Source organism: Oryctolagus cuniculus, chromosome 14 (genome assembly GCF_964237555.1).
Source record: "Oryctolagus cuniculus chromosome 14, mOryCun1.1, whole genome shotgun sequence".
Classification (NCBI taxonomy): domain Eukaryota; kingdom Metazoa; phylum Chordata; class Mammalia; order Lagomorpha; family Leporidae; genus Oryctolagus; species Oryctolagus cuniculus.
In genome coordinates this window covers 93,618,271-93,639,637 of record NC_091445.1, presented here as the reverse complement: position 1 = coordinate 93,639,637, position 21,367 = coordinate 93,618,271, and the positions used below count along the sequence as shown (strand labels likewise).

Sequence of the window (21,367 nt, the reverse complement as noted above, 5' to 3'; positions counted from 1 at the left end):
GTCGGCGTCTCCCAGGCACTCCCGGAGCCGGACCCTGACCTCACGGCTCAGCCAAAAGCTCTGAACATTGCGGCGGCCAGAGAGCCATCCTCATCCGTGCCCCCGGTCCCCAACTCTGGTCTTTCCAGAAAGTCCACGTGCAGCTAACGTGAACCAGAGAGAGGGCTCAGCGGGGAGCATGTTGCGTCATTGCTCAGAGGAGAATTCTGCCCGGGAAGTACACACAGACACCCCTCAGGGAGCTGCACCACGGGCTCCTGGGGCCTGGGCAGTGAGAAAAGAAAATTCTGCCCAGGAAGCACACATAGACGCCCCTCAGGGAGCTGCACCACGGGCTCCTGGGGCCTGGGCAGTGAGAAAAGTGGGGCTCTTTTTTAGTTTGGGGGGAATAATGTTTCACCTGCTAGAGTTCAAAGGGCACGCTCTCATCATCCAGGTGTGTGTAGTTGTTCACAGCTGGTGTGTAATGGGGCTTCGTGGGTTTTATCTGTGAAAATGCAGATGTTGGGGCTGGCACTGTGGTGTAGCGGGTAAAGCCGCTGCCTGCAGTGCCGGCATCCCATATGGGTGCCAGTTCGAGTCCCAGCTGCTCCACTTCCCATCCAGCTCCCTGCTAATGTGCCTGGGAAAGCAACAGAAGATGGCCCAAATGGTTGGGCCCCTGTACCCACATAGGAAACCTGGAAGAAGCTCCCTCCCCTTCTCCCTCTCCCTCCATCTCTCCCTCTCTGCCTCTCAAATAAATTTTTTAAAAATTCAATAGCATAAATGTTTAGAACAGAACTTGGCCTTCAATGAAGTTTGACACGTGTCAGCTGTTAAAAAAAAAAAAAAAACGGAAAAGAAAATGCAGATGTTGGTGTCAGTCGACCAGGGTGTTCTGAACCCCCCCAGGGTAGCTGCCATGTTCTGTGTTCTCACACCGCTGATCGGAACCTTCCCATGGAAGAGGAGAGGTAAATGGGTTTTAAATACGGGGCCCCAGGCTCGGCAGACGCTGATGTACCTGCTGTTTGACCTGAGAAATTGGACCCACTGCAGCTCCACGTGGAACTGCGGGTCACCTGTCCTGTTTTAATTTTAATAGTGTGGAAAGTCCACAAAGCACCTTGGCATGGCCGACATGGCTAGTTGTCCTTGGCACGACACAGGATAGGCTTTGCACCCGTGAGCTGTTGTCTTGGCATTTTCAGTTGAATTCATTAGGCTGTGTCATCAAGTCTGCCACCAAAGCTGCTGCCCAGCGCTTCAAGGCCACACCACTTGTCTGGAGAAGTTTCAGTCTTGTGTCCAAGTCAAATAATGCAGTAAAACTCTACTGAGCCGAGCAGGTGCTGTGCCGCAAGGCAAGTCAGGATGTCACGCTGGCTCCTGACCAGAAGCCCCGGAGCTAGTGGTGGCTCAGCCCCTGGTAGACTGGATTTGGCCTGAGGCTGAGGACTGCCTGCCTAGACTCCCACCGCTCTCACTGGCATCAACACGGTCAGAATTCAGCCCCGAACTCGGAACCAGATTGGGAGAAGTCGACCAAAAGCTTTCTGCCCAGGATTCTCTTGCCCAGAGGGAAGGTTGCTGCGTGTGCCGTGTCCCCACTCCTGCCACCCGTGAAGTCCCATGCTGCTCCATCCCTCCCTCCTTTTTAAGTCAGGGTGCCCAGCCTCGGGTCTTTCTCGGGCTGTTCCATTTACTCTCTGCAGGCTTCCCAGGTTTTCCCTTTGGAACCCTGCCTTTCTGCACTGAGTTTAGAGTGGCTTTTGTTCAGCTCAAGGGCCCAAATCTCTGGGAACTGAGCACGGGCCACCTACATATCTGTGGCCTCCATGTCTGGGTTCAGCCAACTGTAGATCATAAATGTTTCTCTTAAAACTGCTGGTACAGGGGCCGGTGCTGTGGCGCAGCGGGTTAACGCTCTGGCCTGAAGCGCCGGCATCCCATGTGGGCACCAGTCCTAGTCCCGGCTGCTCCTCTTCTGATCCAGCTCTCTGCTATGGCCTGGGAAAGCAGTAGAAGATGGCCCAAGTGCTTGGGCCCTGCACCCACCTGGGAGACCCAGAGGAAGCTCCTGGCTTCAGATCGTTGCAGCTCCGGCTGTTAGGGCTAATTGGGGAGTGAACCATCGGATGGAAGATCTCTCTCTCTCTCTCTCCCTCTCTCTCTCTGCCTCTCCTTTCTCTGTGTAACTCTGACTTTCAAATAAATAAATAAATCTTTTTTAAAAACTGTGCAGATGGCTTTCCTCCTCATTGTTCCCCAACAGTACAGAATGACAGCCGCAAGCATGGTGTTTGCACTGGGCTAGGCATTGTAAGGCCCCTTAGGAAGATGTAAAGTGAACAGGAGAGTGTGTGTGCCTTCTCCACGCCACGTAGAAGGGATGTGGCCCACATGGGCTTTGGTATCCTCGGGGGGCCCTAGATGCCCCCATAACCATTCTGAGGGACCCCTGAGCTCCGTCTCACCAGGTATCTTTCTAAAGCAGCCCCAGGCCCTGCTGCCCCACAACTCGGACTCCCTGCTCTTTTTCCTGAATTTCTTCAGACTCAGGTTCTAATACTCTGTTCAGGCCTGCATTTTGCCTCCTGGGAAGGGCCAGGACTCAGAGGGTAGCTTTCTTTCAAGTTCCTTTGCCAGTGGGCTGCTTAGCCCTGTGCTTCTGTGTGCACTCAGGGACCGTGGGAAAGCCACTTTGCCTTCCACCAGGGACTTTTATCTTCTTGGTAGAAGTCGGAACTTTCTGGGGAGACCTGGGGCAGGGCACTCGCTGACGGCCGTGGCTGCTCACCCTGGCCCCAGACACACACATCCCTGTCAGAACCCGGTCTTTCCAGTGCCTGGAAAGTGCTGGCGGGGGCGGGGCGGGGGTTGCAGTGAGCCTGCCTCCCAAATGGCAGCCGCCCCCACCAGCCCCTTCCCCGCTGAGTCACAGAGGGGACGGCTGGGGTTCCCTGTTCTCGTCCATCAGCCTCTTGGCACCATCAGAGCCTGCAGGCAGCTGACAGCAGCTGTGGCGCAGATATGGCTTGAGTATTTGCCTCAAGGTTGCTGTGTTGGAGCTGGGTGGTGTTGGGATGGTGGGACTTTGAAGAGGTGGGGCCTGGGACTGGGTTTTGGCACAGTGAGGCTTGGGAGTGCTGGTCCTGGTTCAACTTCTGGCAACTCTGCTTCCAATCCAGCTTCCTGCCAATGTGCCTGGGAAAGCCACAGAGGATGGCCCAATGGCTTGGGCCCCTGCCATCCTGTGGGAGACCTGGATGGAGTTCCATGCTCCTGGCTTCAGGCTGGCTCAGACCTGGCCATTACAGCCATCTGGGGAGTGAACGAGCTGATGGAAGATCTCTCTCCCCTTCTCTGTGATTTTATCTTTTTGAAAAGCAACTAAACCTGTTTTAAAAAAAGAAGTGGGGCCTGGTAGGTGATCCTTGGGGCCATAGGGAGCTTCCCCATGTGGGGCTGAGGACAGCTCTTGTGAGCCTCTGAACTCTCACCCACGTGAGTTGTAAACCTGACCCCAACCCTGAGTCTCTCCAGCTTCCTAGTTCGAGATGCAACCTTTTCCTCCCATGGGCACACGCCATCCGCCATGAGGCCCGCAGCAGAGGCTGCCCCTGGGAGCCAGCCTCCATGGCTCTGCGCGACATCAATCCCTTTGCTTTATGCAGTTGGCCTGCATCAGGTGTTCTGTTGTAGCAACAAAAATCAGGCCAATACAACTGCCTCCCTACTGAGGGGTCTAAACGGATGATGCTTTGTTTCCCATAAGCACCTTGTCCTACACCTGAGTGAAGTCTTCTTTGGGATCCTGGCCTGCTGTGGACCCCTGGGAACGTCTCCCAGGGTGCTGAGTGAGCCCTGCAGGGAGACAGTGCCTGGAGGATGCATGGCCAACATTTCTTCTGTTTTTGTGCTGATAGATTGCTGTTAATAATCAATGACTAATGATGATTGGACCCTGGAGTAGATGTCCAGAATGGTAACAAAGAGCGAGCTTTTAACATTTTGCTGCTGCGTTAAGGTATAATTTATAAATATCAAAGGTCATGTATTTTCAGTCTGTGGTTTGAGGAGTTTTGGTGATGGCGCGCTGTCATGTAATCTCACCAAAATCAAGAAATAGACCAGCCACGTTCCTCTGAAACAATTCCCCTGCCTCTCTTCACGCAGCTCCCTCCCTGGCCCTGGCTTTGCCCTCTGTAGGTCCTGTAAGGCCAAGCACAGCCTCACGGTTGACGTACATGTTGATGTCCCCTGGGAGCTCCTTCGATCCTCTCTGCTTAATCCCCTCAGCCCCAGGCTAGATGTTCCTGTTCTAGAATTTCCCAAGTCCAAGTTCAGATCCTGTCATTGATACAGTGTGAGTCATCTGTCTGTTGCTTCTTGGGTCACCGTTGGTCATCCACATCTTTCAAGGACCGGGTATACTTCCTCAGGCTGTCAAACTCACGGCTAGTGTCAAACACACTAGTTCCTTGTGTTCTCTGCAGACTTGTACGTGCATAGTGATGTCCTCTCTTTTCACACTGCATACTCTGGTGTTACAGAGAAAACCCAAGTGCAGTGGCATTTTCCACCTTCTTTTCTTTATGAGTTTTGAAGTGAGGGCGGCAGGACCAGAACAGGCCAATGGCGATGGTGATATGCACAAGCCCCTGCTCTTGCTCCACTAGAATGGGTTAATGGTTCAGGATAGTGGAAGTTTGGGAAGCCTCGCGAAGCCATGGGCTCTCTTTGACTCACTGTATCTGTTTCACATTCTGGGTGATTAGAATCAAGAGTTGGCTCACTGTGGCCTACATTATTGAAACACAGTTAATATTTTATCTAAAAATTCTGTGGTTGGCATAGATACAGTAAGTCAGCGCAAGAGTGACATGTGCAACAAAGAAGAGAGATTTTAAAAAATCAACCCAAGACATTTAAAACAGACCTGCAGAAATCCTGTTCTCTGTTTCGTTGAAGTCTGCTTCTGTTTGTTTCCTAAGGACCCTGATCTTCCCGTTTCTGATCCGAGGAGGGAAGCCAACACCGGTGTATGCGTGTGCAATGGCGTTCCTGTTCTGTGCCTACAACGGCTACTTGCAGAGCAGGTACCTGAGCCAGTATGCAGTCTATCCCGACGACTGGCTGACAGACCCTCGGTTCCTCTCAGGTGAGTGTCCACGGCCAGGAGGTCCACCTCATTCAAGCCAGCACTTTCATTTTTATGGCCCAGTAGTTTCTAGTTAGCAAAATTTGTCTCTTTTAAAGCTTTATATATTCACTGGAAAATTATAGAGTTACAGAGAGAAAGGCAGAGACACAGAGAAAGAACTCTTCTATCCACTGATTCATTCCCCACACATGGCCACAACATGCAGGACTGGGTCAAGCCAACAGGAGCCTGGAATTCCATCAGGGTCTCCCACGTGGGCGGCAGGGACCCTGGCATCTTCTGCCGTCTTTCAGGCTCATGAACAGGGAGCTGGGTTGGAAGTGGAGCAGCCGGGACTCAAACTGGAGCCCACGTGGGATGCCAGTGTTGCAAGCGGTGGCTTAACCTGCTGTGCCAGAACACCTGCTCCAAGGTAACTTCTGAGCCTCTTCTGTTAGGTGAGAGTCACTCTGGGTTATTTTCCTATAATACAAGTGGACTTTGTTTCTTTAAGATTTATTTATTTGAGAAACAGAGTCACAGGGAGCAAGAGAGAGAGACAGAGAGAGAGGTTTTCTATCCACTGGTTCACTCCCCAAATGGCCACAACTGCTAGGGCTGGGCTGATCTGAAGCCAGGAGCCAGGAGCTGCTTCCAGGTCTCCATGTGGGTGCAGGGGTCCAAGGACTTGAGCCATCTTCCACTGCTTTCCCAGGCCATTAGCAGGGAGCTGGACTGGAAGTGGAGCAGCCTGGACTTGAACTGGTGCTCTTATGTGATGCCAGCACCGCAGAGGGAGATTTAATCTGGTACACCACAGCGCCAACCCCTGCGATTATCCTGACTTGAACAAACTTTTGGGTTTGTGAAGCCTTTGATTTTTTTTTTTCTTATATGTAGCAATTAATATGAACTGATGCACATGTTCTAGTTGTAATGACAACCTTACAAGTCCAGAGCAAAAATGAAAACAGAACATTCACATCGACACTGTTTGCATGAGCATTAAAAATACACGCTCCAGGGATCTTTCATATAAGAAGGACTCCTGTATACATTTTGGGCCTTTAGAAAGGGCATCCCATTCAGATGTGGTCGGCAGGGGCCTGGCGTCGATCACCCATGGTCTCACACTGCCCTGCAGTGCCGGCTTCAAGATACATAAAGTGACCATCCGTGTCATTTTGCTTTTGCTCCCAGCATATGAATTTATCATACTGGAAGTAATATAATGATAAATACACATTTTTAGTATAAATAATTCTAAATGATAATATAATAATAAGCAAACTAACCCTCTTTGATGAAGAAACTCACTTTTCTAAACACTGCTGCCTCTGAGTTACAATTCTGCTCCAAGAGCAGCGCCTCTGCCCCCGCAGCACCGGGCATGGCAGCCATGAGAACTGCGTCCGGCTCCGTGAAGGGAAGGTTGGATGACAGAGCATCCCAGGATCCCTTGCTCGCTGCGGAAGTTCCGCACAGCGCTGGACCACGTGGTTTTGACTGCGTGCTGTCCCAGATACCTTCGGGCCCTGCCTGCTTCCTGGCTGTCAGAAGAAGACAAGTGCCAGGTGTTTGGGTTCCTCCCAGTGCTGCCCACAGGTGACACATGGCAGGGCAGGAGGTCAGACGTTGGCCCCACGTGCAAGTCTAGTAAATGGCAGATCAGCGATTTCAACCTTTCCCCCCAACAGATCCCCCGAAAGTGGGCAGCAAAGAAGAAGTAGGGAGATTTCTGGTTTGGTTTTGTTTTAAATTAGGATATCCACAGCCGGCACTGTGGCTCACTTGGTTAATCCTCTGCCTGTGGCACCGGCATCCCATATGGGTACTGGATTCCAGTCCCGGTTGCTCCTCTTCCAGTCCAGCTCTCTGCTGTGGCCCAGGAGGGCAGTGGAGGATGGCCCAAGTGCTTGGGCCCTGCACCCGCATGGGAGACCAGAAAGAAGCACCTTGCTCCTGGCTTCGGATCAGCACAGCACCGGCCATAATGGTCATTTGGGGAGTGAACCAACGTAAGGAAGACCTTTCTCTCTGCCTTTCTCTCTCACTGTCTATAACTCTACCTGTCAAATAAAAAAATTAGGATATCCAGGCTTTTAAAAAGAAAAAAAGTGTTTATTTTATTTGAAAGGTATAAGGGGGCTGGCTCTGTGGCACAGAAGGTTAAAGCCATGGCCTGAAGTGCCAGCATCCCATATGGGTGCCGGTTCGAGACCCGGCTGCTCCACTTCCGATCCAGATCTCTGCTATGGCCTGGGAAGCAGTAGAAGATGGCCCAAGTGCTTGGGCCACTGCCTCTGTGTGGGAGACCTGGAGGAAGCTCCTGGCTCCTGGCTTCGGATCAGCGCAGCTCTGGCCATTGCAGCCAGTTGGGGAGTGAACCAGTGGATGGACAACTTCTCTCTCTCTCTCTCTGCCTCTCCTCTCTCTGTGTAAATCTGACTTTCAAATAAATAAATAAATATTAAAAAAAAGAAAGGCAGAACAACAGAGAGACAAAGAGAGATCTTCCATGCACTGGTTTCATTTCCCAGCTTACTGCAGCAGCCAGAGCTGGGCCAGGCCAAAGGCAGGGGCCTGGAACTCCATCCTGGCCTCCCACATGGGTGGCAGGGGCCCAAGCAGGTGGGCCATCACCCACTGCTTTCTCGGGTGCATTAACAGGGAGCTGGATCAGAAGCAGAGCTGGCTGGCCCTCAACTGGTGCTGGCCATGGGATGCTGATGTCACAAGCAGCCCCTTGACCCCCTGTGCCAACAATGCTGGCCCCAAGATGCAGGTTTTAAATCAGCTGAGACTCCCAGAGGACGCATCTCTGGGATGAGTTGTTTGGGTGCTTTTGATGAACAGCGTCAACAAGGGAGTCTTTCATCTCTGCGTTTTCAACGTCGTCTGAAGCAGCTGGGCTGACAGATGTATCACCTGGATTGCCTGTGAGGTGGGCCAGAAAGTTCTGTACAGACCTCTGGACTGCACTGCGCTGAGCAGGACTTCAAAGGGGAAAAGCGTGCCACTTGGGAAACAAACTAGCTTGCCTGTTTTGTGTTGTGTTCACATCACAGAGTTTGTTTTTGTGAGGAAACAGGAAATTGTGTGCACTCTGGATATCACCTATGATAGTTTCCATGTCAAGCTAAGTAATAGGAAAACTACAACAGAATAGTTTCCCTCACAGTGAAAGTAGAGAGTCGAAGAGATTTGCCAACCTAAATAACCAGCAGAAAGAGACTCTGCAAAGAGCAGGAAGTTTGCTGGGGACCTGGCAGTGACTGGAACTGTGGGCGTGTTCCAAGAGGGTGCAACCCAGGACTTTTCAAAGGTAGAAGGAGAAGGACTGCGTGGGGTGTTCCAGAAACAACCATGCTTAGCTCCCCACACTGACAGCAAGGGTGGCAATGCGGGATACAGTTGTTGGACAGCGTCTTTGGCCAAGTGTCCATGTGTGTGAGGTTGCAGTGGCTTCTGTGCAAGGCTGGAGGTACAGTGAGGTCTTGTGTGATGGTTCTTATTGCCAGGCAACCATCATGGGTGCCTGTCCGTCACAACCTCCAGCCTTTGTCCTCTCTCTGTCTGTCTTGTAGGTCTTGATTCCATTTTGATTCTGAAAACTTTCACATATTTTAGGCAAGGACTTTACACGTGGAATTAAGTGTTCAGCTTAGCACAAGTGCTATTTTTCTTCCATTACACGTGATAAAGGGAGCTTGCCTTCTGAAAGAGAAACAAAGCACACACAGAATTTAGACCACATAATTCTTTCTAGAACCTTGTATTAGGAGCTGAATCACCTTGGGACAACATATTGAAATCCAAAAGAAGGTAGCAAATCCATTATACATTTGTGGATCTGACTTATAAAATCTATTTCAAAGTATGGTACAACCTGCTTAAGAGGGAAAGCCACCCCAGTGGCAGCACCAGGAGCTGTCCATGGACACATCTGTGAAGAATTACTCGGTGTCACCCCAAGTGTCCATTTCTTTTGTACTGGATGGAAGCGCCAATCTGCCTTTCACATTTGTTTTGATAGAACAATCAAGTTAACCTCTTTTATCAGCATTAGTGCTGTCATCAAACGCCAGGTAGGCATTTTACCTGTCCTTGCTAGAATTAGCTGAAGGGAGGCTGAGAAGTCTCCCCTAAATGATGGTGCCCCTGACGGCTTGTGAGAACAGGAGAGGAGACGCTGGGCAGCCCCAGGGCTCCGGGAAGAGCCGTGCCCCGGCATCGGGAGCTGAGGAGGCAGCGCTGACCGCAGGTGCTGACCAGTGGGCAGCCATGAATGTGCATGACATTGTTCAAAGCAGGTTGTGGGGAGAGCCGAGGACCAGACCTGCCTACAAGCAAAGGACGCCACTCTGCTGTTACGGATGGGGCAGGTGCCAGTCTCCCGCCGTCCGCAGTGTGGAGACGGTGGCCTTGCTCACCGAGCTGCCATGACGGAAGAGCAGGATCCGTTCGTCTCCCTCCCTGATGCTGCTGACACCTCAGCTGGGAGCCTGGGCCACCCCTGCATCCTCGGGCCCTAGGATTTTGAATGAGTAGATGATGAAGTAGGACTCTTGGAAAAGCGCCCTGTGCCGCCTCCCCCACAGTGGCGGGTACTGCGCTGTGCCGCAGAGCCGGTTCGTATGCTGACCTCGTATGGCTCATTCACTGTGGTAACCCTGCACTCTTTGTTGACAGGCTTTGCCCTGTGGTTCCTGGGGCTGCTGATAAACATCCATTCAGACCACATCCTGAGGAATCTCCGGCGACCAGGGGAGACGGGATACAAGATACCCAGGGGTAGGTACCAAAAGGGAGGTGCGGTGCCCCTCTCATCCTCCGGCGACCAGGGGAGATGGGATACAAGATACCCAGGGGTAGGTACCAAAGGGGAGGTGTGGTGCCCCTCTCGTCCTCCGGCGACCAGAGGAGATGGGATACAAGATACCCAGGGGTAGGTACCAAAGGGGAGGTGTGGTGCCCCTCTCGTCCTCCGGCGACCAGGGGAGACGGGATACAAGATACCCAGGGGTAGGTACCAAAGGGGAGGTGTGGTGCCCCTCTCGTCCTCCGGTGACCAGGGGAGATGGGATACAAGATACCCAGGGGTAGGTACCAAAGGGGAGGTGTGGTGCCCCTCTCATCCTCCGGCGACCAGGGGAGATGGGATACAAGATACCCAGGGGTAGGTACCAAAGGGGAGGTGCCGGTGCCCCTCTCGTCTCCAGTTCTGATAAGTAGCAACATGGTGTTTATACGCTGAGCGTCACTACCATTGCCTTATTAGAATAACAAAAGAACCTTCCACACTGGCCCTGTGGAATGGCATGTGGTGAAGCAAAAGGCAACACCCAGATTTGAAGAGGGGATGAGGAAGAATTTGTGGTTTTTGTCTGTAGCAATACAAAATAGGACAGATAGCTTGTTGAAAGCAATTCAGCATGTCACTCACTGCTTATTTAATTTTTTAAATAATTTCATTTAAATTATTAATTGAATGAGCCAGCCTGAGACTGGGCAGTGCTCAAGTCCTGGGAGGCAGAGTAAAGAGATGCAGAAAATGTCAGGAGCCATAAGGTGGCAGATTTGAGAAACTCCCCTTCCAAAAGAGAGGGTGTCCCCGGGGCAGGGTGGGCCTGCCCTGGCTGGAGGAACCTGCCTCCTGGGGCACAGCCGTGGGGGTGCAGCCTCAGTGTCGCTGGCCTTTGCCTCCATTTAAACAAATGCTTATTTAAATTTTTAAATAATCTCTTTTTAGAGAGTTATTTATTTTTATGCAAAAGGCAGGGTTACAGAGAGGGAGAGACAGAGAGAGAGAGAGAGAGAGAGTGAGAGACCTTCCATCTGCGGGTTCACTCCCCGAAGCCAGGAGCCCAGAACTCCATCGGACTCCCACGTGGGTACAGAGCCCCAGGAACTTGGGCCATCTTCCGCTGATTTCCCAGGCACGTTACGCAGGGAGCTGGATCAGAAGTGGAGCAGGCAGGACTCAAACCAGCACCCATACAGGATATCGGTGTTGAAGCCGTGGCTTAGCCTACCGCACCACAGTGCCAGCCTCCAAAGAATCTTTGTAAGAGCATCAGTGTCCCGTAGAGAGAAGTAGTAATTTTCAGGAGAGAAAACCTAAGTGACTGCTGGAATCCAGGAGCACCTTATGAGAATTGAGAGCCAGCAGCCACTCTCATGCCCAGATGGTGTGCAAAGCCTCAAGCCATGAGTGAGGTTCCAGATGGTCTGAGGGTGGAGGCACAGGGGAAACCCAGTCCGCAGTGGGGCCTGCCTTCCACGGGAGCCTCTGAGGACCCAAGGAAGCCTGCCGCGCAGAGTTAGAAAGGGGCGTGCTCCAAAGGGGCAGGGTCCGCGAGGAGTCAGGACCGCGAGCAAGCTGGAGAGAGCTCCGAGCTCAGCGCCAACAGGAGCACGATATGAAGTGAGCACTTGCAGTGTCTTTCAAGGGGTTGTGAAAGTGCAATACGAGAGGACCAGGCAGGTGTTAAAATAGAAGCCAATCGCACTTCTAAAAACAGAAAAAGAAAAACCAACACATGAGGGAAAACTAACACCTTCCTGGACAAACTGCCTGGCACCGCTTCATTTGGCCTGCTTCCACTGATGTTCCTGGAAACCAGACAAGAATAACAACAAAAACAAATGGACCAAAAAACTCTGCCAATCTCTAGCGACGGAAACCGCGGCCCTGAGATGCTGGATCGTCAGCCGAACCAACATCTGGAAGTCGCAGTGGTGTGACAGCCCGGGCAGGGAAGAGGAGCTGCTGTGGGTGCTGCCAGCACCCTCAGCCCCTGCCAGGGTGGGTTGCAGGAGGAGCCCACTTTGGCGGTGGGCTTGTGAGCAGACTGCACCCTCTTGTGGTCTCAAAAGGAGCCCCTTCCTTGGGAGGGGCCAGAGGGGGCTGGCCGGAGGCTGCCCCATTCCCTACTCCACACCCTAGGGAGCTGAACTCTTTCCAGGAGAGACCCTGCCTGGAGGAGGGGCTGCCATAAGCCAGCCTGAGACTGGGCAGTGCTCAAGTCCTGGGAGGCGGAGTAAAGAGATGCAGAAAATGTCAGGAGCCATAAGGTGGCAGATTTGAGAAACTCCCCTTCCAAAAGAGAGGGTGTCCCCGGGACGGGGGGGGGAGGGGGGTCCTGCCCTGGCTGGAGGAACCTGCCTCCTGGGGCACAGCCATGGGGGTGCAGCCTCAGTGTCGCTGGCCTTTGCCTCCATCTGCTGCCAGTGGCTGGCACTGCCCCCTCCCCCTTAATAAGATTCATTTATGTATTTGAAAGGCAGAGTCACAGAGAGAGGGAGAGACAGAGAGATTTTTCCATCCATTGGTTCCCTCCCCAAATGACTGCAATGGCCAGGGCTGGTCCAGGCCAAAGCCAGGAGCTTCTCCTGGGTCTCCCACATGGATGGCAGGGGCCCAAGGATTGGGCCATCTTCTGCTGCTTTCCTAGGTGCAATAGCAGGGAGCTGGATTGGAAGAGGAGCCGCTGGGACTGGAAGAAGCACTAAGATGGGTCGCCAGTGCTGCAAGCGGCAGCTTAACCTGCTGAGTCCCAGCTCCAGTCCCGTGATGCCCTCTTCTCCTGCAGCACATTCAAACCTCAGTAACAAAAGGCATAGCCACCACACCTGTGCAAGCCACAGAAGAAGCAAACCTGGGCCGGCAGGGACGCGTTCCACAAAGCGGAGGATTGCAATCCAAACTCCAGGGTGAATTTTAAAACAGAAACAAAGCAATCACAGGGTCAAACTCACAGTCTCCAAGCCTGGTTTCTTAGAGGTTGCGGGCAGGGGCCTCACGGCGCAGCCAGGACAGGCCCAGCTCCACTGGCCTCCCAGGCCATGTCCGGCTGATGGACATCCACGGCAGCTCTGAGGACAGGCCGGGCAGAAACACAGACAGCAGGACCTGACCCTGGAGACTGAGTGGAGAGGAACAGGGAACCCCTAAAACATAGGGCAAACTCCCCTCTAAAATGCATTCTTTCTGATTGGCAAAATAAAACGCACACACGCAGAAACTCGCTGCCAGGACAGAGCAGACAGAAACGGAACAGTTAAGAAATGAAGTTGATATTTTCATTTTTCATGAGAGCCATAAAAGGCAGGGAAGCGGTGCCCTCGAACGGTTGTGAAACCGCGGGAAGAAGCCCCGAGCACTGGGACAGAGCACGTGTCTGAACAGCCAATTCCAGGAAGCCTGTGTGAGGTGAACCAAGACTCAGGTCCACCTTTTGAAAAGGCCGGCAGCAGGAGCGCTGGCCAGGGAGGTTCCTCAGATCTGCGGCGGCGCCGTTTTATGCCGGAGCCCAGGAGGCGGCAGGGGGACAAGGACAGATGAGGAAGGTGGAAGCCAAGAGTCCCGCCCCAGCCCGTAAACGATGGCTCAGGGCATGTGGCTGCCACTCCTGCGCTGAGTGACAGCTCTTCCTCTGTCTACGTGCTCTGATCTCCAAAGGGCTTGTCACTCCACCGGTCGCCTACACACAGCTGTGCCCTCTGCAGCCCGGGGCGATGACCTTCAGATTCCTTTCCAGCGCTTGACAGTCACGGCAACTGGTCCAAGACAAAGGGAGCGGCTTACAGATGAACACCAGCTAGGGAGACCCAAGTACCTGCACGGGAGGTGGGTGCCGTCTCCCGTGCAGCCCCAGTGCCTCCAGTGCCTGTGGTCTCTACGCCATGCCAGGTTCTGATGGAAACTGGCTTCAAGTCTTACGGCGCAACCCTTTCTTCTCCAAACGTTCTACCCTTGCAACCCACAGATGATTCTCCTCCCAGCAGACAGCAGAGTTAGAACCCAGAGCCCCCTGACACCCTGAGCAGCCCCAGTCACTACCCACAAGGCCACAGATGCAGATAGACCTCAGGGGTCTCCTGACCCCCTCTTCCCCTGGGGCTTGCAGGGTGCTGGCCATTGCCCTCTGGCCTTGGGGCCTTTGCTGTGGCTCCTCCTCCTCCTGGAGCCCTCCTGCCCCCAGGGACTGCTGGCCATGGACAGACCCTTGCCCTGCTCTGCCCCTCAAGCACCCTGTGTGCCTTCCTGGAGTCCATGGTTCTAGCTGGTGGGAAGGCTGTGCAGAGCCTGGTGCATACGCAGCCTCCATGTATTTGGGAAAATTCGGTGAGTGAACCAGTAAAGCTGTGCTCGAAAACAAACGTTGACTTCACTTGTTGGCAGGGTCCACGTGGGTCTGTTTCATTAAGCTTGTCCTTGTTGAGTGTTATTCTCTGTGCTGGCATAGCTATTGTCAGCACAGTCCATTGACTGTGAGGTGGAAGCCAACGTCTTCCAGCGGAACTAGAGATCCGTACGGTATCTGTGTAAACAGAGACTGCTGTGCTCACATGGCTGACGGCCAGGGGCTATGATGAAAAGCAGCAAAGCTCGTGCTGTCGGGTGAATCTCATTGATCAGCTCTCTATCAAGGTCATGTCTTTCCATAGCTGAGTTTTTGCTGGCAAAGAGTTCATGGGAAATGCAAACTGTGAAAAAACCGCACACAGATTTCAAAATCTTTTGCACCAAAATAAAAAGCTTACCCTTTAATTTCCCTTCCCCATGAACTTCTCTGAGCAAGGATTGATTAGCATCCATCAGGAGCCGTCACTGCTTTGCCTGTGTCTTGTCTAGGAGGCCTGTTTGAGTTCGTGACCGCCGCCAACTACTTTGGAGAAATCACGGAGTGGTGCGGCTTCGCCCTGGCCAGCTGGTCCCTGCAAGGCAGCGCCTTTGCCATGTTCACGTTCTGTGTCCTGCTCACCAGAGCGGAGCAGCATCACCAGTAAGTCCTGGCGCACTTGTCCCCTGTCCTGCAACTTCTTCCTAACAGCTTTCAGGTTTGCTTTCTCAAATGTCCTGTGAAGTTGCTGAATCCCCGGTCCTGCTGACCTTGAGCTAACCAGGAGGAAACCAGACGAATCCCTGCCCTGGGCAGTCCTCAGACCCATGTCAGCATGGTTTTCTCTGCCGCGTTTGTGGCCTCTGAATTTATCCTGCTGAGTCCATGGTCAAGTTGAATACCAAGTAGTGGACTCAGGGGTCTGCACTGCCCAACACGGATGAAAGCTGAGGCTGTAACCGGGCACCAGCTGTTAGAGGGAGCCCCAAAGCCGGAGTCGGGCCCCACTCACAGGTCTCATGCACATGGGTGCCTCCAGCTGGGTGGTGGCTCAGGCCCTGGCTCTGAACTTGGGGTCCCAGGTGGGCTGGGGGCCCTGGGCACCCCCTGAAATGACACCATTCCCAGAGTGGCTCCTGCACTTCCTTCAGCTCCCTGGAAGCACCTGTGAGCCAGCTCATAAGTACTCAAAGGACATCAGAGTTGAAATGAATTCAGACGGCGTCTGTCTAATCCAACAGATGAAGAAGCTGAGGCCAGAGGGGCCAAGTCCAAGGGCAGCCAGCGGCCCGCCCCAGGGCCAAGGGGGCAGGACACGGTGTGGGAGGAGTCACTTTAAAGAACCCATTTGGTGTCCTGAAGACACTGGGAGTGAGGGGTCACGGTCAGACCCCAGGGACACTCGAGATGTGCTTGTGAGACGCTGCCTCACTCTCCCCCTGGCCGCGCGGCGGACACAGACACACACAGCGTGACTCAGGAAGTGCCTCTGGTCAGTCACTCGTGGCGTCAGCCGTATCCTGAGGGAGACTGGTTGGAGGACCTGGGGGCCCCAGGCTGGAGTCATGCCGTTGGAGTGCTTGACTCAGTGAACCTGGCCCCGGCACACTCTGGACATGACGCAGGCCGTCACGTGGGGAGGGGCCAGTCACCGTTCCATGGAAGGCAGCAGCATGTCAGCTCAGACCCAGCAATGGAAAAGTCCATCTGCTAAGTGCAGGGCTGAGCTGTGGCCAAAGGCAGATCGCATTTCCCAGATGGTACTGGATCCTCCGTTAGAGCTGTCCCAGAGCCCCCAGCACCAAGTTCGCCTGGTGGTTCTGGGGACAGCAGGCAGCCATCAGGGTCACGCATGGCATCTGGGAGTCTCTCCCCACCCCACCCATCACTGCACCCTTCCCCTTGGCGGGTGGGATCGGCACTCCCAGGTAGAGACATCAGAGGTTTCGTCATGGGTCAGTACTGTTCCTTCCCAACAGAGGGACTTACCCGGGAGTCCCCTCTTCTGAATCGCACTTTGTGATTATGTCATCATTCGTGGTGAAGACCAAATGAAACTCTGTATTGAAAATGCCACAGCTTTTTTCTCTGCTAGTAAACACCCTTTTATTCTTTTATAACAAGAAGTCTGCGGGTCAGCATTGTGGCACAGCGGGTTAAGCCACCGCCTACGACACCAGCCTCCCATATGGGCACCAGTCCCAGTCCTGGCTGCTCCACTTCCAGTCCGGCTCCCGGCTGACAGGCCTGGGCAAGCAGCAGCGGATGGCCCAAGTGCTTGTGCCCTGCATCCATGTGGGAGAGCAGGAAGGGATAGCAGGCTCATGGCTTCCTCCAGGGAGTAAGTCGGAGGACAGAAGATCTCTTTCTCTCTCCCTCTCCCTTTCCGTCTCTCTTGCTCTCTAACTGCCTTTCAAATCAATAAATACTTTTTATTTTTTTTATTTTTTTATTTTTATTTTTGACAGCAGAGTGGACAGTGAGAGAGAGAGAGAGACAGAGCAAAAGGTCTTCCTTTTGCCATTGGTTCACCCTCCAATCAGCACCGCGCTGATCCGAAGCCAGGAGCCAGGTGCTTCTCCTGGTCTCCCATGGGGTGCAGGGCCCAAGGACTCGGGCCATCCTCCACTGCACTCCCTGGCCACAGCAGAGAGCTGGCCTGGAAGAGGGACAACCGGGACAGAATCCGGCGCCTGGACCGGGACTAGAACCCGGTGTGCTGGCGCCGCAGGCGGAGGATTAGCCTATTGAGCCACGGCGCCGGCCTCAAATAAATAAATAAATAATAAACTTTTTAAAAAAAAACTAATATCCATTGTATTAGCATCGGGTAAACGTCTGAGTGGTCTAATGTGTTCCTTTTTAAATACTTGCTGTTCTGTTTTTAGGTGGTACCTCGAGAAGTTTGAAGACTACCCGAAGTTCAGAAAAATTCTGATCCCCTTCTTGTTCTAAGTGCGTTGCTGACGCTGGAAGCCTCTCAGCTGGAAGCCTCTGAGCGCTTCCTCTGCAGACTGAGGCTGAATGACTGCTCTGTCGTTGCCCCGCTTCTTCCTTGTCCTCAAGATAGAGTCTAAGGAGATTGTTTTGTGTTGTTGTGTTGACCTGTAGGCTGACTGGTTATGCACTAACCACGCGGCAGTACCAGGGTCACGGTGCGCGCCAGGTCAGGAACGGGGCGCTCTGGGTAAGCGCCGCTGACGGTCCCCTGATTTGGGACTCAGCCGTGTGGGCTGTGCTGAGCCGGGAAGGTGCAGGGCCAGGATGTGCTCTCTGTGGCTTCTGGGTGGCGCTCTCCCTTTCCACTCAGGGTCCACTGCAGGGGTGCCCCTCCCTCACAGAGGTGCCGTCGGACCTGCTGATCTTTCCTGTGGTCCTCACAGGAGGCCTGGGAGAGCCAGGTGCCTCCTGGCAGTGTTTGCTGCAGGTGCTGTGTGTGGGCAGAGAGTGGGGCATGGAGGTAGAGGAGGGCCTGCCGGGGCCCAGCCAAGGCATCTGGCACTTGGACCAGCCCAGCTCATCAGACAGCCTCGATGGGCAGGACGGGACAGGTGGCATGGCAGCCTCTAGGGAGCCAGCTTCTGTGTCCCTGGTGGAGGACTCGGGCCTCTGGTGTGCGTGCGAAGCTGGGGTTCAGGTCCCCACCCCAGCCATCGGCGTCCTCAACCATCATGGGTTCTGTTTCTTCAGCTTGGCTAGAACTGGGATTTTTCTGAGAAACTTGTTTTTCACGTCTTCCTCGAGATTGCAAAATCGAATCTTGGAACAGTCTTTTCCTTCAAGTGCAATGGAGAGTCTGCAGAGATGAAGGGCAGAGATAAAATTTACCACTCAGATAAGGAACGCCACAGCGGGAGCTGGAGGGAGGCCAGGCGTCTGCCAGGCGTCTGGGATCCTGTGAAAATCCACTAAACTGGTCTTGATGGTGTCCCCAGGGCCTGTCCCTCGGCAGGGCGGGAGCTGAACGAGAGACAGGGACTTGGGGTTCACGCGGTGACCCACCACTGTGGCCAGATGAGGAAGCCCACGACACACCCGCAGCTATGCACCTGCCGTCTGGGCCACAGCCCGCTGCTGCGCCGGTACCTGTCGGCCTCCCTCCCCTGAATTGCCCACAGGAGCTGCAGGCCCTGGCCCAGTGCCTTCCAGAGTCTCAGGGCTGCCGAATCCCCCCAGGGAACGCCCCGAGGCAGCTGCTTGGCTTTAACCGAACATGGCGTTCTTGCAGAGGGATTTTATTACGTGAACTCTGGCCCTTGTGCTGACCAAGTAATTGCTGGCAACCCCAAAACCACAAACCTGTTGGATCTCCCCAGGACAGCTCAAAAGGCTGGGCCCTGCTGTGGAGAGTGAGCCTGGCTGGAAGAAGATACGGGAGACCACAGCAGCTCTGGCACTTCTAACTCCGTCCTAATGACTCAGGTGCAAAACTCGGGATTGACTCGAGGCTGGGTGCCCAGCTTCCAGCTCCTAGCACATATGTGTCATCACCATAAAATAAGAGCCAGGATCACAGCGAGTGTGCGATTCACAGGGGGAAATCCTGTTGCGTCTCAGTCCCAGTGCCGCTCCTGTAAGCTGCAGCAGATGAAGTTGGGTTCACTGTGGCTTCTAAGAGGCTCAAAAGGTTGCAGAAGAACCAGCCCTTTTGCCCGTCTCCCTCTCAGGCGCAGGTACTTGCAATGGCTTCAGCCCCGGCCCCGCCTGCCTCCTGGTGTAGCGACAGGTGATCTCACACAGCTCTGGGCACAGCTGCCCAACGCCCTCCACGCCATTCTCATGCATTTTCATGACCGTGGTTGTTAGAAGTTTGATGTCTCGTTTCTTGAGGACACGGATTTGTCCCGCTAACACAGTAATTAATGAGGATAAACCAAAGCTGGTGATACTCATGTGTTTGTCACACCCGGCCATGCTGCAAAGCTAGTGTTAACGAATTCCAGCATTTTTATGTTCTTATTCTTAGAATGTCTAGCCTTGCCATCATCATTTCCAAATATCTTTTTTTTAAAGATTTATTTATTTTATTTGAAAGAGTTACACAGAGAGAGAAAGAGAGGCAGAGAGAGAGAGGTCTTCCATCCACTGGTTCACTCCCCCTATGGCCACAATGACCAGAGCTGCACCAATCCGAAGCCAGGAGCTAGGAGCTTCTTCCAGGTCTCCCACGTGGGTGCAGGGGCCCAAGGACTTGGGCCATCTTCCACTACTTTCCCAGGTCATAGCAGAGAGCTGGATTGACAGTGGAGCAGCCGGGACTTGAACCCGTGCCCATGTGGGATTCTGGCACTGCAAGTGGCAGCTTTACCTACTACACCACAGCGCTGGCCCCATTTCCAAACATCTTAAGTGTGTATTGTGCCGCGTTTGCAGCTGTTACTTTTGTTGCTGCCTCCTTAAATGTGCAAGAACTTAGGGAGCAGTATTGGATGATAGACATGAAGACCAGAATTCTCGTGTAATTAACAGGAATGCCTTTGTTTGAGATTGCTGTTTTGAGCATCCTTTTATATCCTTACCTGGTTCTTGGTCTGCTTCCTACTTTAACCATTGGAATCTTTGCTTTTTAAAAATTATCATTTATGTCTTCTGAGATTTTCAGGTTTACTCTGTACAGGTCAGAAATGGGAAAAGGGGACGTAAAAGAGGTGTAGAGGAGATAGGAAACTGTAACAGCATGTCGACTTGCACGTTCCAGGACCGTGAGTTATTTTCTCCATTAAGATGTTCCCGAAGTTTATTTTTCTTTTTCATCACACACTGACATCTGTTGTGATTTCTTAGATACTTCCTGGTAGTTGGATTTCCACCTCTGTCTTGGTTAGCGTGCCTGCTCTAACCTTGGCAGATGTCTCTGTCTCTTCTGGGCTGGGAAGGAGTGCTGTCATTTTCAGGGTCAGAGGTCATGAGTGTATTATAAAGAACACTGTTCCCTTCACTTGAATAACAAGTACGTCCTCACAGTCAAGTCCCCTGGAGTTGTACGTCCAAGGTTTCCTTCAATCCAGGGATTTTTAGGTAAATAATTTTTGTTTAGAATGATGGTTTTTCCTTTTCATCCATTTGGGGGTTTACTATTGTAATTACTCCTTTTCCCATTTGTGGATATACTGGAGATTATTTTGTGAAATTTCTCCTTTGTAGATTCTGAGATTTCTTTTGTAATCTAAAGAATGCTAACATTTTTAACAACAACAAAAGCACTTTTGAAACTCCATCCCGTCTGTTCTCTCTTAATTCACACATTGTTGTGGTCCTCTGCAATCATTTTTCTCCCGTGTCTGATTTTCCTGCCTGGATATTTCTAACAGGTTTTGATTTATGCTTTAGATGCTGTGCCTTTGCACAACTTTCCTTGTTACCTGTACCTGTTACCAACGCAAAAGAATCTCCTTGTTGAATTACTTGAACTAGTTTATTAAGAATATTGTCACACTGCATTTTTTGGTTGATGAAGCCATTGGATTTTTCCTTGCCCATCTCCTTATTTAAGCTTGTAAACATCATTAGTGTTAGTTATTTGGGCAGAGTGGAAGAAGGGAACAGATACAACTTTTTCTTAAAATGTGCTTGAAAGGCAGAGTTATAGGGAGAGAGAGAGAGAGATCTTCCTTCCACTGGTTCACTCATGTACGTCATTGCAGTGGCCAGAACTGGAGACAGAAACTCCATCTGCATCTCCCATATGGGTAGCAGGTGCCCAAGCACTCGGGCCATCTCCCACTGCTTTCCTAGGCACATTAGCAGGGAGCTGGATCGGAAGTGGAGCCTCTGAGACTGGAACAGGTGCTCATATAGAATGCCAATGTCCCAGGCAGCAGCCGAACTTGCTGCAACAATGTATTTTTAACACACATTATAGCCAAGGCTTAATAACTCTACTAAATAAATAAGTAAAAAGTCCAACAGAATAATTGGCAAGAGTATAAACAATAATCAGATGTTATCTTTAACAGCATTATAAATGGACTTTGCCGTTTAATAAGTTAGCTTGCATTTTTATTTTATTAATCACTACTCAGAAATGTTCTTTCTCTTAGGATGTTTTCTGTTTTTATTGTTTGTGAGCTGCTTCTTTTGCATTTTTCTATACTAATTTGCAAAACCAAGC

General features: G+C 52.3%; 1 protein-coding gene across 1 annotated transcript in view; it reads left to right on the top strand.

Moving 5' to 3' along the window:
• The window catches only part of SRD5A1 (steroid 5 alpha-reductase 1), a 28,847-nt gene extending 8,374 nt beyond the window's left edge, over positions 1-20,473 (top strand). Inside the window, exons 2-5 of the mRNA XM_070056856.1 lie at positions 4,980-5,146; positions 9,821-9,922; positions 14,769-14,919; positions 17,145-20,473. Of these exons, the coding sequence (XP_069912957.1) occupies positions 4,980-5,146; positions 9,821-9,922; positions 14,769-14,919; positions 17,145-17,211 (487 nt within the window). The 3' untranslated portion in view covers positions 17,212-20,473. The remainder of the gene's footprint in view (positions 1-4,979; positions 5,147-9,820; positions 9,923-14,768; positions 14,920-17,144) is intronic.
• The last annotated feature ends 894 nt before the right edge of the window (positions 20,474-21,367 follow it).